We start from the raw sequence: 16,466 nt of genomic DNA, 5'->3' as shown, positions 1-16,466 counted from the left end.
ACTACTTAAGAAGGACACAAGAGCTGCTCAGTACACCTTAACTCAGTTTTACCTGTCAGTGCAGTTGAGTTTATTTACCTACCATGACTAAGCTTTCTGTCAAGCACAGCAAATTAAAACATTCCTACCTTCATAATTAATGCTATGGAATTAAGAATTTTCCCACAAATTATCCCTTTGCATTCCTGGCCTAAGACAGCAGCCTCATTTTAAAACCACTGATACTTTCTCAGCTGACTATTTTTAACGACTTCTGGCATTCATATATAAGCAAGCATACATTCCTTTTTGACAGAGTTACCTATTGATGAAACTATTTCTTGAGACTTCTGTTATTTTCTACTGCTCTATTTGACATTTGCTTGGTTGGTGACAAATGAAGACTGAAATAAATGTTTTATTAATGATTTGTATTTATTCTGGCAAAGAGAGGCTGCTGCAGAACAAGACTGTCATTATGTTTCTCAGTCTTGTTTCTGGATCATTTGGCAGTATGAACAAAAGCTGCATGTCCCCCTCTTCACACAGCCCACCTCTTCAGTAGACTTTGTCATGTAACATGATGCTTTGAACATTCCTTTTTATTCTAATTTTTTTCAGCAGTAAGCACAAATGCAAAGCAGTGATAATACATCCTTATTCTATACTTTTTTCGAGTGTAGCCAGCTACCACAAACTACTATCATATACAAGTTTCACAGATTACCCAAGGCAATAAAAGTAATTACACCTCTGCTGGGCCCTCCATAAACACAAGTATACAACATATTAAATAGTTGTAATATACATACAGAACAGACTCTTGGAATAAACGAAATCCTGGAATAAAATGATTATTCTAAGCCAGTCATGTGAGCACCTTAATCTCAAAATAGGTTATTTACTTTACTGCTAGAATATTTTTAAAATAAAATCCAGATTTAAAGCTGATCAAACTATTGGTAGTAAACTTTCCTACATCCTGCAAAAAGGGAAGCTTCAGCCTTTTAAATTATCCTCCTGACAGCATGGACAATCATTTGCTGTAACATTTTCAATGTGCATAAGGTCTGTTTCTCTTCTGTGAAATGACCAGAACCATGATTTGTCAAAAAACAAGATACAAGCAACAAGAGTAAGGTCTTGTGCAGTGTCAAGGTTTATGAATCAAATAAAAAGATCCCTTCATAATATGGGGAAAATCTACATTTTATTTTTAACCTTGCTGTAGATATTTGAGTGTAATTATTTTTTTCCCTTTTGGAAATGGGTAGTTTAAATGGTAATTTAAAAGCTGAAGATTACTAAACTTTATTTCAGACTTAAATAAAAGATAATTTTAAGTCCATGATACCAAGGGAAATCGCAACAAAAAAAGCCACAAAACAAACCCCCAACACACTCCCATTAAGTAGCCTGCTCAGTACAGTAACCTCAAAAGCAACAAAACATGTGACACTGCAAGACTCTTATTCATTTCAGACACTAAAACTTTAAAAGGTCACATGTAAGTCTATACATGAATTAAACTACTGGTAACCTTCAAATTAAAAGAGCACTAAACCATTTCCCTCCTACTGTAGCTCTAAATTATAAGAAAATCATTATCTTTTCCAGCTACAAGGTGATGGCCAGAAGACTACAATTTAATGATTGTTTACAAAATTCACAACTCATATTTGATAGAGGAAACAAAAAAGGATGACAATAAACCATGGACTTAAGTTTATTTTTATGTCTGTGGAATGCACCCCCCAAAAGGTTACAACCATGTCAAGTTGGTAATTTTCACCCAAAAAAAAATTTGAACTTGTCTTAGAAAGCTCCAACTTTAAATCAGAAGCCCTGTCACAAGCTCTTTCAAACAAAGCATTCAAGCTGACCAAACTGTTACTGAAGTCCTGATTTCTTCATTAAGTGCTGATATAGGAAGCAGGTCAGACTAAGATATTTAAATAACATAAGAAATAAGAATGTAAGTATTATTGAAAACTCCAGTGTGACTGCCTTCAGTACAGCACATATATATTAATTATTAATACAATGAAATCTTAATTTTCCATGTTCTTCACATTTATTTATAATTTTTCATCCAGTAATGTTTTTAGAAGTTCAGACCTCATAAATTAAGACAATTACTCATATGACAACTATTCTTCCTTTTCTCAGATGCCCATAAGGCAGCAAGTGGAAGGCTACTTAAAAGGCCATCATTACACAGTGTTAACTCTACTTAAGTATTATTAACCCTAACTCATGTTGCCAACCACGCTACAGCAAAGTGCTTCTTTTACCACTGCTTACCAAACTCTGAAGAATTTCAGGCATTCAGTTCCATATTTACTGGATCCACTGCATCCATAGTTCTAAATACAGTATTATGAAAAAATGTATTTGCCTTGACTACGCAAATTCTTTTTATTTAATAATACAGTTAAATTCACATTTTTTTAATGACATGCCTAAAGTGCTCCTAAAGAACAAGTAGGAAAGGCATAAGATCAGTGAAGGAGAAAGAATATGTAATTACTGTTAAATAAAAACTGTTAGAAACTACAGCAGTCAGTCAAAGAAATTGCTACCTGCCTCAAGCTCATCATTGAAAGGCCTAGAGAGCAATCAAGCAGACAGCAGCTTCAGCTTTCATGTGATAAGAAGGTGAACAAGGAAAGAATGGTCCAAGTGCTGCTTTTCCTTCAGTATAAAAGCAGGTTAATAATTTGAACACGGATTTTGTTCTAAGCAAGACTCCGGGATGGAGGTCAAGCTTAGGTGCAGAGTGGAAGAGAAAAGGAGCTAAGATAGAAACCTGAAGCTTCTCCAAACATCACTAACTACCACAGACTATATACCCCACAGTATTAGGTACAATTTTAAAGAAGCAAACTATTTCTCTTTACAGCAAAATTTCTAAGTTTTTAACATCTATTTATCTACATAATCACACAAAATCAGGTTTCATATCTTAAATCACAAGTGGACAACATCCAAGTGTCTCATTTTGACACAGGTGAACAAAATTTTAATCACACTTCTCAGATACTCAGTTTTTGTCCAGCTTTCAAACTTTCATGCAAATGCAGCTGCTCTATTCTAGCAATTTTACTTAAGGTTATAAAGCTCTGTCTCCATTTCAGAATAATGGAAACAAAGGTTAATTTATTCCTATCCACTTTCCTACACTCCACACAAGACCTATGCCAATATTCTTGAACACATCACAGTCCATCAGCCAAATTAAGCAAGCCAAGTTAAGACTCTGCCTTTTCCAGCTTTCCTGAGCTGCAGAAAGAACTCTGACTTTATCTTGGCTGCTGCACTCTCAGTCCAGGTAACAGTACCACCGGGATCTTTATACACACAGTTAACACCTGCAAGGTCACTTCCCAGGCATGCAGCAGTGTCAGTTTTACACACAACAGAACCACACCTTTGCAAAAAGTACCTTCACTTGGAAGGGCATTCCCCTTATTCTTACAACCTTCATTAAAATTGCAATGCTCTGTGCAAGTACATCTGCATCAATTCATAGAACAGTTTGAAAACTAAAATATGATGGGAAGCTACCAAAGAAATCATACCAGTGGCACACTAATTATTTTTAATTTACCAATTTGAAACTCTGAAACTCTACCTCATACTATTCAACTGGACAGCTTAGACTATAGTACAAAATGCTGTCTAATATCTTCAGTAAACCTCAACAGTTTTATCACAATTTCAAAGTCTAAAAGTATCTCCTCCCTCATTTCTCTCAAACTGCAAAGCTGCACATTTCAATGTTGAAGGATGTTGGTCATTCAAACCAACTGCAGTGCAAACTGACACCTTGGTGTAACTTCAAGTGACTTCAGGTGAAATTTAAAAAAAAGAGTAAAACACTCCTGGATCCAGCACTGGCTAAAATATCTTCATGTAAAATATTTACCAACCTAATTACACTTTTATTTTTAACTGAAAAGTAGGAATAACATTACAAACCCTGTTGAGATTATAAGAACAGCAAGCGCTAAAGGCAGTATGTGCAGAACTGCTGTTATTAATGGATCATTTTCTTGAAATTTATCTTCCTCTGTGTTTGAGTAGACAAAAAAAAGAGAGCTTGAATAAATCCATTTATCTCAAGGGCAAGTAACTTCAATTCTGTTTAAAACCTAATTTTTCTAACATAAGAAATACATGAAATGAAAAAAAACCTGAAGCACACTGAACAGCAGACATAAACCATTTGAACAAAACCAAGTAATAAATAGCATAACATCAATAAGTATGCAATCTTGTACCACATGAGTACATGATACAGTACCAGAAACAGAGGGATAGCAGGGGGAGGTGGGGGGGGGGGGAAACAAACCTTCTGAAAGTCATTAAAAAAATAATGTCCAAATCAATTGTGCCCTAAATGTCCTATTAAAAGATACCTTTGATTTTGGAAAAATGTAGCTACGCTATTAAACTGCTTATACAGTTCTAAAATAAAAAGCATGGACTTAAGACAGAAAAACCCATCCATGCATGACAAAACAGCTCTAGGTTGTGTAAAATACAGAGTTAGCACAACATCCATGTTCCTTATCCCAGCTTTTAAGCTGCTCTTGACCACAGCATCATAACAGAAGCTCTGATTCCTCAAGACTTCAAATTCTTTTAAAAGTTCATGCCTCTCAATTAAAATCTCATACTCTACTAATACATTTAAAGCTTCAAATTAAAGAAAACCAGCAAATACCACCAAATCAGAAACCCCTGAAGAAACCCAAGCAAAATCTCCAACACCACGAAGAATACCTAAAAGCTAAGACCAAGGGTGGACTAGAAAGAAGCAACATGAAAAACAGGGTGGGGAAAAATACCAAACCAAACTAACCAACCCAAAACCACAAAAAAAACCCTCACACCAAAATTTGTTAGTATTTATCAATGCGAATTTAATGTTATCAACCATTTTTCTATCCTTTTGGCAATTTTTACTTCTAATCATTTGAAGTTAAGAACTGAAGAACATAAGAGTTACAAAAGACCAATAAGTGGTGAAAATGCCTTATAATCTATCCCAAAACTTTAAAATTGGTAGATGACCTGCCTTTCTTGAAAACTATTTTTAAATCCTTCTCAAATCCTTAGTGATTGCCAATTTTGTTCTCACTGACATATGTATCAGTCACTCCATTACTTTGCCTGGGATCAACATTAAGCCAATACACTAGTAATTACCTAGCTCATCCTTGTAACCATGCTGGCACAGCAGCAGATGTCTTCCAGTCCTTTGGAATTTTCTCAGCGTCCCAAGATTGATTAGAAATCAATAAGGGATTTGTGCCAAGTATTTCAAACTCTTGGGGCTTGACAGATCTATTTTTAGTGTTTCTCTACATTTATACTGAAAATGGAAAGCATCATATAACAAGTATCATCTACCTTATCCCTCAAAACAGATTTTTTTTTAACACTCCCCTGCATTCCATTACAATATCTATAAATTATGAGCTGGGTGGTAGTGTTTGGTAGGTTTGGGGTTTTGTGTTTTCTTCTTCATTTTTGGTTACCACATAAAGTGCTTTTCATAGAAACACAAGCTACTATTTGTTCAATTATCCTTGTACAATATTCTCTTTCTATAAAATCCTACAGAAGCATTTTATGTTCTCCTTGGTTGTTTGGAGACCTCTTGTATGTGATTTTTCTTAAAGGTCTGTTTTGCCAAGGTATAACTTATAGTTTCTTCTACTTCTTACTTACAGGACAGAACTACAGGCTAACTGAACTATGTCTGTATGCATCTGACTAGCACAGCTATTTATTTCTGCCTTTTAAACACAAAAAGTAAAGGTCTGCCTCCTTTACAGATAAAAATTATCAAAGTTCTTACTCAGCTGTATTTCCATTATATCTCCCTTCTTCCTTGAAATCTGCAGAGCTCTTTCTCAGGTCCTTTCAGCCTACAAAGCTCAACTGACAGTAGCTGTCTTTTACAGACCAGAATATTTTCTTCCTGCAAACCACCAATTTACACATCATACAGGAAAGCCTTCCAGCTGGATATAGAAAACCCAAAACTCTTTTCCCCTGCCTATTCGAGTCACTGATCTACCACTAGCTGTTGCAGAACAGAGTAAGAGTCATGGGCAAGTTTGCAGGTCTTGCTTCCCAAGCTCCTGGCAGCATTCATTTAAAGTACACACTAATCAGCAACCTGATAGAAGTATCAGCACCAATAAAACCCCCAAACTGACAGCTAAGTGCCCCCCAAGAAAGGAAAGCCTTACTCATCTTTGTAAGTCTATGATTTCACCCAGGATGTTTGCCAAGAACAGGAGAGACTGACTAGAACACCAATGGTTGATGCCTCCCTCTTTATAAACACCCATAAACATCAAAATCCTTCCTGACAACTGCACAAGTTTACATATTTAGAACATCTTATCAAAATGCTATCTCAATATTGACTGCTTTCTGAAGGATTCCAGAAAGTCTGGAATATACAACTGATCTCAACAGTTTTTTTATTTGTATATGAAGAGGACACATAAGAACAGACACAGTTGTCATCCTGAATGAATGACACAGTGGTTAGCTGTAAACAAGAACCAAGAGAAAAAAGGAAAATATTACAATCACAACGGTTATACACTACAAAGGGTATAGGAAGAAAAATCAACTAGACCAAAGGCCCCCAAGACAGTAAAGGTAGTTCTTACAGGAACAGACGCATTCTGGTCACAAGGCAACAACTTCTCATTTTAAGCTTCAAGATTCTAATTAAGGCTCTAAAAACATGCAGCAGAACACAGGTATTTAAAAGCTGTCCTGTGACACAAAGACATGTTGAAGTCTTTCAAGAATAAATTTTAAAAGATCGTGAAAATCAATGTTCAAACTTTCAAAATATTAAAGGCTTTAACTGAACACATATTTCAGGATAAAGTCAAAGTTACCTAAAAGAAATGCTATTTTTATCTTCCAAGACAAAACCCAAGTATTTGATATTCATCCTCCATTAACATTTTACTGACCTAGATACAATCCACCATGTTTTCTAGAAAAGTGTTTTTAGATATACCTTGTCAGACACCTCTTTCTCAAAAAGGATTAAATCTCATCAGCACTGTCACTCTGCACAGCCAAGATCTGATTACATCTGAAACAACAAAATAGCTAAACACGCACAACTTTCCTCAAATTATCCCCACAAACTCTACATAAACAGCACTTTACATATCACATGCTGAAGGCAACCTGGAAAACAGTTTATAGGGCCAACCAAACCTTACTGTTACCAAGCCAAGTTTTAAACCTTTGCAAAAGTAAACGAAATTTTATCTACACTGAAAGGCTGCTAGTTAAAGCCCAAGCTCAGTAAAGCAAGCAAAAAGAGGGAAGGGCAGCTGCAATTTTCAGGGGTTTTAGTTTTTTAAAAAACCACATATATCTTGGTTTTTTCTAGGATGAAATCTCCATTTATCCTCCTTGCTCACAAACAAGATTTTCAGAAGGACAATTACAACCAGAAAAAAATTTTTCATGGACAATAGTGACTTGTAGCTTGTGGAAATAAATGCCTATAGCACATGAAGACAACACACAATACTACAACACCAATTTCTTTGCATTCAGCAAAGAAAAAACTCCAAAAATTCTGACCTTCAGCTTCTACAAAAGGACAACTAGTTTTCATGAAAAATAGAAGGCAGCCTACCAAGAACAGCACCATCCAAAATACAGACAGGAATTTAGCTCATCCACAACTTCTCCAGTAAAATTAATTTCGGTGCAGTCACACAATTATGGCATTCAAAACACACTTGTTCATTATAGTGTAGGAAGGTATTTTCCAATGCACCCAGAGTTTCCTACAGATACACAATATCTATTAACCACACTCATTCTCAACACAATTTCTATTAACCACACTCATTCTCATGTATCACAACTGCTTGTATATGCAAAGGATGCAAGATGAAACTAAGAAAGGTAAAAAGGGAGACAGAAAAACTTAAGTAGGTGAGAGGTCATTTGCAGACCTGCACAGATAAGGACAGATGAACCTTCACATCCCTAGGTTAGTTCTACTCCAAGCATTACCTGTTTCCAGAAAAACTAAATGCTTAACTATAGCCCACTGCTCTATCATCCTACACACACCCATAAAGGCAGCACAAACTGAACAGAGATGCTACTTTCACTCTGCATGAGACCACTACATCATAGAGCAAGATCTTTGCATGACAGACTAAAATAAACAATACAAAGAGCACTAAAGAACCTTTTAGAACTAAGTTTTGGTGCTCTTCAGTTGGTAGCTCCAGAACTCCAGGCAGTATATGCATAATTTTCTTTAAAGTACATGTCTTTAAATGATACATACTATCTGTATCATTTTATATCACTTGTGGCTTGGAGTTTTATGGGAGAGTTGACTCCTGATTTGCAGTTAAACTAGCAGACTTTCTGGCATTCTGGTAAGCAGGGCATTCTGGTAGCCCAGCTTAGTGCTCTGAAACTGCCTTTTCAGGCAGACAAATCCATGCTCCAGATTTTGACATGAAGCACTAACAGTTTTTGTTCAATCTATTAAAAACTTTAGGTTCAGATGAGGATTTTTTCCCCCAAGACCTCTCATTGTTTATGCAAACACAGCATTTTTACAATAAGGTTTCCTAGACTGTAGCATGGCTAAAAAAACAATACAGAAACAGCAGTGGAGGTAACTCACTGGAAAAGGAGCTTCTAAATCCAGTAATCCTTCTGATACCTTGCTGCCTCATGCCTTCTGCAAGCGCACAATTTCAAGGATAAACTCATTTCTTACACAGATTGAGTAGTTGTTATGAATGCAAACAATACAAAGCTCTAAATTAACTGTACTTCATTAGGAGACTAAATAAATCTTGTGTTTTCCACATAGAGAAAAACCATCTCAGAAAGTACAAAGTTAAATTAAACTCAACTGTTTGTATAAACCCAGACACTACCTGGTAAATCATCAAATACATGTATCAGGTTTAATTTCATCCCTGTTAAAAAGCTAAAGAACATCAATTATTCAGGTTGTGTTACTTATTTAATATTTTGCTTTCTTATCTTCTAATCACTGGAAAAATGGTCATACTACAAGGACCTCATCTTAACACCTGTTCAGAGGTCAAACTACCAAGGACTGGAATGTTGCAAGGTTTTTCTCCCTAAGACTCACAAATTAAAAATAGATGATGTATAATCTTAATGGAATGCAACAGATTTATAAGAAAATATATGGGGGTTAAAAATGACAAAGGGAGGGCATTAAAGGTTCTTAAAATATTGCTTGCTAAATTCAATCTAAAAAGCAGAGCTACTATTACTTTGCCTGTTGCACAGGGATACTGTATTTCTGATCATTGTTTCTCAAATACTTCAATAGCAGATCATTTTATACAAATAATATAAAACTATGTAAATAGTGACTTTAGAGAATGAAATAAAAAAAGTCTGAATTAGTAACAACTACTAGTTAGAACATCTGACCTATTATTAGCAGTAAATAAAAAGCAACATTTTACTACAGTCAGGCAGCTGGAAAAAAAGGTCTTAATGGAGCACACAGATACCTTCAGTGACGACTAATCAAATATTCACACTGAAAAGAAAGATGTTGATTTGGAAGATATGGATTTGGAGATATGAAAGTACTGCCATGATTTTTAAAAGCTACTTATTATTTAACTACCATAAAAAAAAACCCCTAAAATTAGACTTTGCCAGACTTAGCACCAAATTAAATTCAACTCTAAATTACAATTTTACTTGTGTTTTATCATTAATGTTGCTGCTCTTCAAAATAAAGCAGTAAGAAATCCATAAGCTTTGCTTAAGATGGCAAAGAAGCACCCAGCTGTAGTCTGAACAGACAAGGAGCTAAAGGAACAGAGCACAACACATGTATCCTATTTCAAACACTGCTACAAAAATCATAACTCAGCTTTAACAGCTAACTGTACTCTGTGTCAAACATGGGTGATATGGACTTTTCTCCAAAAATTTTCTTATAGATAGACATGAGCACTACTCTACTCAGGGGTTACATATCGCCACTTCTGTTCATGCACAAAACCAGACAATGGACCATGCTAAATTTACAATCACCAACTGTATTTTGTTGTGCTGCAACCAAAAAACAACAAACAAAAAAAATCAATCTGCCTCTATAGTAGTTAGAGGCTTTTCTACAGAAAAACACCATGTCTGATATTTTTCAAGCTCATGAAGCCCCTGTATATATGTAAGGTATTACACACAGCCTCCCATTTCTTCTTTCCTGCCTTAATGGTTTTAATATCCACATCACATTGTTTTCCTGTTTAAGCCCCAATCAGATCCACAGAAGAAGGATTCAATGAAGCTGTAGGATAGAAACCACTGGGATGTGTGCTTGAGGGTCTCCTCAAACAAATCAATTTACATGACACAAGAGGCAGACTGTACAGGCTAGAGAGCTTGCTTTATAATCTGTGGAACACAATCAAGCCATGCTTGGAGGGATCTGGATGATACTTAAGATAAATCAAGCTACTGAAATAAAGTATGGCAGAAACACAAGATTAATACCAGTGTCTAATTCTATGGATGACATACAGACCTGACAGAAATTCAGTTCACAATAAAAAAAAACAATTCTCTATTTTATTTCTAACTTGAATGCACAGTCTGAAGTCAACAGAAGGGCCAAAGGGTTATCAATTCAATCTCATCTGCATAAATCATAGGATTATTGCTAAAAGCTCTAGTGATATATGAAAAATGTAATAAAAAACCTGTTTCACATCGATTTTAACTCAGAAGAAATAAATAGCTTAAGTATGGTTATTTCTGCCCCTCCCTTTGTCAGGATCTTTCACGGACAAAGAAATCAAGAAAAGGATGGGGTTTTTTAATTAAAAAAAAAGTAAGCACTAACATACGAATTAATAGAATGACAAGGGAACAACTTCAAATTACTTATACTCATTTTTAAAACAAGCAAGTTTCAATTTAATGTTATCTCATCAAACAAATCCATTTAATCAGACATTACTGTTCAAAATCAAGATAATTATCTCCAAAACAGAAACAATTACACCAGAAAGGGAGGGACATAATCCATTTACTTCAACGAAAAAGATTTTTCTCTAGAAGTCGTTCAGTAAGTATTGTCAGTATTTTGCCACATAGGGTCAAGGCCCGCCTGCGCTCATCATGTCAGAATCATGAAGCCCAAGTTGCCCTCTTAAGCTGCCGGTAATTGGATGCCTACATGTGCTTTGTACTCTCCAGCACCGGTACTTCCCTCACGCTTCCAGACGAGGCGGCGCTGACACAGCTGCACTACACACCCAACACCCCTCCTTCGGCCCGAAGAAGTAAACGCTCCCACATCTTGGGAATCCAACAACATGGGGGTTGGACTAGATCATCTCCAGAGGTCCCTTTCAACCCTAACAACTCTGTGATTCTGTTATCATCCGTGGCCGCTCCAGCTCTGCCATGCATGAAGGAAGCTCTCTTCCCCATCAGCTGTTTCTCCACCAGGAACGACTCGCCTAAGGCTCTCCCTCGCACATCTCCCGGACCATCCTCTCCCTCTCCAGCCCTCCTCCCGGCTCCGAAGAGCCACCAGCTCCAGACATGGCCCCATGTCATTGTCTCTCGCCCTCCGCCACCCTTTCTTCCTCACCCGTCCCTCCGCCCTCACCGCTGCCTGTCACCTGCTCCCTCCCCGCCGGCCGTCTGCTTCCAGGTCAGCTCAGCTCCGTGTCTGCCTATTCATCCTGCGAGCGGGGAGGAGGAGGAGGAAGAGGGAAGGAGGAGGAGAAGAGCCCGGCGGGCGCCGCAGCGCCCTCGCCGCTGCTGTCAGCACGGGGCCGCTCCCGGCGAGGGGCGATGCTCGCCCGCAGCCCAGGCGCCCACACCTCCGGGGGGCTCTGCTGCACGACCCAAACCACGGCTATCCAGGGCTCAGCCCGCAAACCACACCGCCCCCGACCCTTTCCTGCCGGGCAGCCCCTCTGCCTCGTTCCCTCAGAAGCCTCACAGCCCCCCCGCAACACAAACACACACAGGCAAAGGGGGCCCCGAAGCACACCCCGACCTCTGGCCGCCCCTTCCCTGCCCACCCGGGCTGCGCCTCACCTAGCGCCACCTCGCAGGCTTTGCGCAGCTGGGAGTGATGCGCCTTCTTCACCTCCTTGTCGGCCAGGATCTTCTCCAGGGCCCGGGTCAGAAACATGTTTTTCGTCTTCTTCCCTTCATACATGGGCGCGATCGAGCCGTGAGAGGAGGAGGAGGAGGGTGGAGCGGGGAAGTGAGAGCGGGGCACCGGCCTCTCCCACCGGGAGCGCTGCCAGGGGCCGCGGCGGCCGCGGGGGAAGGGCTCCCTCGCAGGGCGTCCCGACACCCGCTCGGCGGCTCCCCCGGGGGAGGCTGGGGTGGGCCCGGGCGGCGCCGGCAGCCAACCCCCGCGGCTAAGGGAAGACGAAGCCTTCTCCTCCCTTCTCCTCCCGCCCCCGATGCGAGTGTGCGCGGACGGCGCCCGTCAGTCCCCGAGCCGCCCCCGGCCCGCGCCCGCCTCCATCAGCACCGGCGGCGGCGGCCGCAGCAACAACCTGCCCTCGCCATGTTGGAAGGAAGCGACGTCAGGGCCGCAGCCGGAGCGGGAGGAAGCGGCGGCCGTGTCCCGGGAGGCAGGGCGGGCGGAGGGAAGCGGGAGGGCGGGGGGCAGTCGGCTTCTGCCCGCCCCGCGGCCGCGCTACAGGTGGAGCGGAGCCGCGGGAGGCAGCGAAGAGGGACGCACGGAGATGGCCGCTGCCACCTGGGAGCTGGATGCGGAGGAGGGGCAGGGCTTCCCTTCCGGGCCACCAGCGCTACGAGGTGTAGGAGGAGACGGAGGAGGAGGAAGGCTCTCCCGGGATGCGCCACCTGCTCCTAAAGGGCGGGCTTGGCTGGGGCAAGGGGTCTCCCTGGGAGGAGCTGCCCTCCCTCCACGGCTGCCTTCCCTGACGAGAAACACCCGGGGCTCTGGCTCCGGGGAGCGAGGGGAGAGCCGCCCCCGGCACCCAGGGAGAAACGACGGGAGAAGCGCATTGGGGCGTGGGAGGTGTGCGGGCTCCCCGGGGCAGTTCCTCAGCCCTCCCCGCCTGGTCCTGTAGCTCCTGGGGTGCAGAGGGGCGCTGCACCTGCAGGTTCGCGTGGTGCCCTTCCTCTGTCGCCTGCATCCTCTAACTAAAGCGCTGTCGTCCCGCGTTTCTTCCCACTGCACGTGCACTAGGAGTATAGAGCATTGGAAAAAGTAATAAAAAGCTCAGGTCGACCCTTCCTAACTGGTAAGCGGCAAAAACATAGCAGGACCACCTTTTGCACTCAGGAGTACTAGTGTACTAGTATTTAAAAGTCGAATTTGGCGCTAACTGAAGGCAGGTCTGGTTTAGTTTAAAAAAAATCTTAGAAATTAATCTGGAAGTGAAAGAGCAGAAGTTTTAGATGTACCTTTCAAGCAGAATGGGACAAGGGTATAGCATCAGTGTGCAGAAAGGAGGGATGGTTGTGGAAACCAGGGGGCACCTCTGAGGACAGAGCCAGCATACTAGAAAGAGGTTATCCCCCAGCAAGCCTTTTCAGTCTGTTCTCCATTCCTGTGGTTCTTGTGTATCAGTCAGGAACACAACCTTTGGAAGTTAATCCTGATACATTCCTCATGCAGCATTCAGCAAACCTTCCCAGTCTTTTCTTCATTCCTGTGGTCCTGCTGTATCAGTCAGGAATACAACCTTCAGAAATTAATCCCGACACATTCCTCATGGAGCATTTAAGAGAGTTTGCCCAGGCTGTCATGCCAGTGTGCTAAGGCCTTGTAAGGAGTTTGTTTGAGCGCCTGTTTCCTTATGTACAATGGAGCCATTGTCACTGCATTAGTAAAGTTACAGTGCTGTCAGCTCCCCAGTGCAGAGGCAGCTAATGCTGCCCAGGGTTGCTTAACCCTGTTTCCCAAATGAGAAATTATGTGTGCCAAAGTGACTTGATGCCTTACAGGTACCTCTATTTGACTTTTTAAGGAACACACTGGACCAGGAATCCTGCTAAAGCTAGAGGTGAATGCAAGACTTATATGTTTGGGCAAAACACTTCTTCTGCTGAAATTACTGTATTTGTTCCAGTGGCTTTTTCTGGTTCCTGGCTATTTTGCCACCCAGCTGATAAACAATACAGAAAATAATAAGAGGGTGCATCTGATTTTAGCATTATGACAGCTTTATGAGAGAGTTAGCAGTCAGATCACCAAGCACATTGATTCCTGAAAAAAGGCCGTATTCAGATTGTGTTGATTTATTCAAAAGACCGTGTCTTCAGCAGCAAAATTGCTAAGGATACTTGAATTATTTCTAGTAATTTATTTAGGGAAAACCATTTGCCTATCAACTAAATATATATTTTTCTTTTTTAATGCATAGGTGCAAGTTCAAAAATGGAGATCTCAAAATTACTTTGATCTTTCAAAGCTGCCTGCCAGTGACCACATGGCAGAAGTTAAGAATTTCCATGGAGTTCTTGGTGGTAGGTTTGCACAAATCATTTGAGTCCAGATTCCTTTAGCTAAGTCAGGGCTTACAAGTTATTTAGCAAATGGAGTTTACTATTGATTTTCACAGTCCATTTAGCAGAAATAGACTTGCAATATGAGGAAAAGGGTATCTGCATGTAAAGAGCACTGAGCACTGCAGTTATCGGTTTTGTTCATATTAACGTCTATTTTCATATTCTGCACACAAGATAATTTTACATGTAAAATGTGTTTTAGTTGAGCATATCGAATTACTGTTGAAGCATCTGGAGAAAAAGACCTGTCAAAAAGAGACTCAGTTCCATGTCTTTCATTTCTGCTCTAATATGAATGCTTGTTTTGGTTTGGGTATTTTTAAATTTGGTTTGAATCTTCAAATTCTGTTCTCAGTTTCAAACCACTACTCTGTTGATTCAATTTGTTACTTGGCACAGCTGGTAATCTACATCTACATTCTAGTCACAAGAAAACACTACCTAAACTCTGCCACAGTGTAGAGCCTGCTTCTGAAGTTGCACAGGGAGATCTTATTGTAAATCCCCTGTCCAGTAGGTTAACTTTCAGCTTCCTTCCCAAAGCTGAGTCAATAAGGATGGAAATCCCAGGGGGAATATTATGTATGCATTGGAGAGAAAAAGTCCCATGCATTCATTTAGGGAGAAGATATGAATGGTGATCACCTTGTGTACTGGCTCCCAGTGCTTTGAATAAAGTTAGTTGTTATAACAGCTTAATTTAGTAGGTGAGCCAGCTACTAAAATAATGTTTGGTCAATTATAAAAAAAGTTATGCAGTTTGAGGAAGCATTTTGAGGGAAGATTTTGTTACCGAGACTAAACGGAATGTGTTTAACTCTTTGCTGATTACTTTAAAAGCTAGTGGTTTATCTCTAGTGAAAGGAGAAGGAGAAAACTCATGAGAATGAAAAGGTGAAGATTTAGAGTATTTGTCTTACATGGATCCCTAACTAGATTAAGTTGGGAAAGACCTTTAAGGTCTTTGAACCTAACTGTAAAGCCAGCACTGCCAATTCCGCCACTAAACCATCCTTAAGCGCCACATCTACATGCCTTTTAAATGCCTTCAGGAATGGTGACTTAACAACTTCCCTGGGAGGCCTGTTCCAAAGCTTCACAACCTTTTTGGTGAAGAAATTTCTATTCATATCCAATCTAAACCTCTCTTGGTGCAACTTGGGGATGTTTCCTCTTGTCCTATTACTTGTTACTTGGGGAAAAGCCTGACACCTACCTGGCTACAACTTCCTTTCAGGTATTTGTAGAGAGTGATAAGGGCCTTGCTGAGCCTCCTTTTCTCCAGGCTGAACAATCCCAGCTCTCTCAGCTGCTCCTCACAAGACATGTGCTCCAGACCCTTCGCCAGCTCTCTTGCCCTTCTCTGGACATGCTCCAGCACCTCCATGCCTTTCTCTCTAGTGAGGGGCTCAGAACTCAACACAAGTACGGGGGGACAATCACTGCCTGGTCCTGTTGGCCACACTAAGCCAGTGACCTTCTTGGCCACCCAGGCAGATGCTGGCCCAAGTTCAGCTGTAGTCGAGCAGCTCCCCCAGGTTCTTTTCCAATAGGCATCTTTCTGGCTATGCTTCCCCAAACCTGTAGCACTGCATGGGATTGTCGTGACCCAAGGGCAGGACCTGGCACTGGCCTTGTTGCCTTGTTAAACCTCAAAAAGTTCACTTTGGCCCATTGATTCAGCCTGTCCAGAGCTGCAGTGCCTTCCTGCCCTCCAGGTGATCAACACTCCCACCCAACTCAGGGTCTTCTGCAAAGTGACTGAGGGTACACTTAATTCCCTTGTCCAGATTGTTGATAAAGGCATTAAACAGGACTAGGCCTGCTACAGAGCCCTGAGTAACAGATGATGCCTTAGGACAGCAGTGCCTTGGAAAGAAATC

General features: G+C 40.8%; 1 protein-coding gene across 2 annotated transcripts in view; it reads right to left on the bottom strand.

Moving 5' to 3' along the window:
* Nucleotides 1–12,601, bottom strand: part of ARFGEF1 (ARF guanine nucleotide exchange factor 1) — an 85,550-nt gene extending 72,949 nt beyond the window's left edge. For both annotated transcript variants that reach the window (XM_084203832.1, XM_084203831.1), the window contains exon 1: nucleotides 12,124–12,601. In XM_084203832.1, coding sequence (XP_084059958.1) covers nucleotides 12,124–12,247 — 124 coding nt within the window. In that variant the 5' untranslated portion in view covers nucleotides 12,248–12,601. The remainder of the gene's footprint in view (nucleotides 1–12,123) is intronic.
* Between the last annotated feature and the right edge of the window lie 3,865 nt (nucleotides 12,602–16,466).

The sequence above is a fragment of the Fringilla coelebs genome, assembly GCF_963513975.1.
Source record: "Fringilla coelebs genome assembly, chromosome: 1".
In the NCBI taxonomy this organism is placed as follows: Eukaryota; Metazoa; Chordata; class Aves; order Passeriformes; family Fringillidae; genus Fringilla; species Fringilla coelebs.
This window is presented reverse-complemented; position numbering and strand designations above follow the sequence as displayed.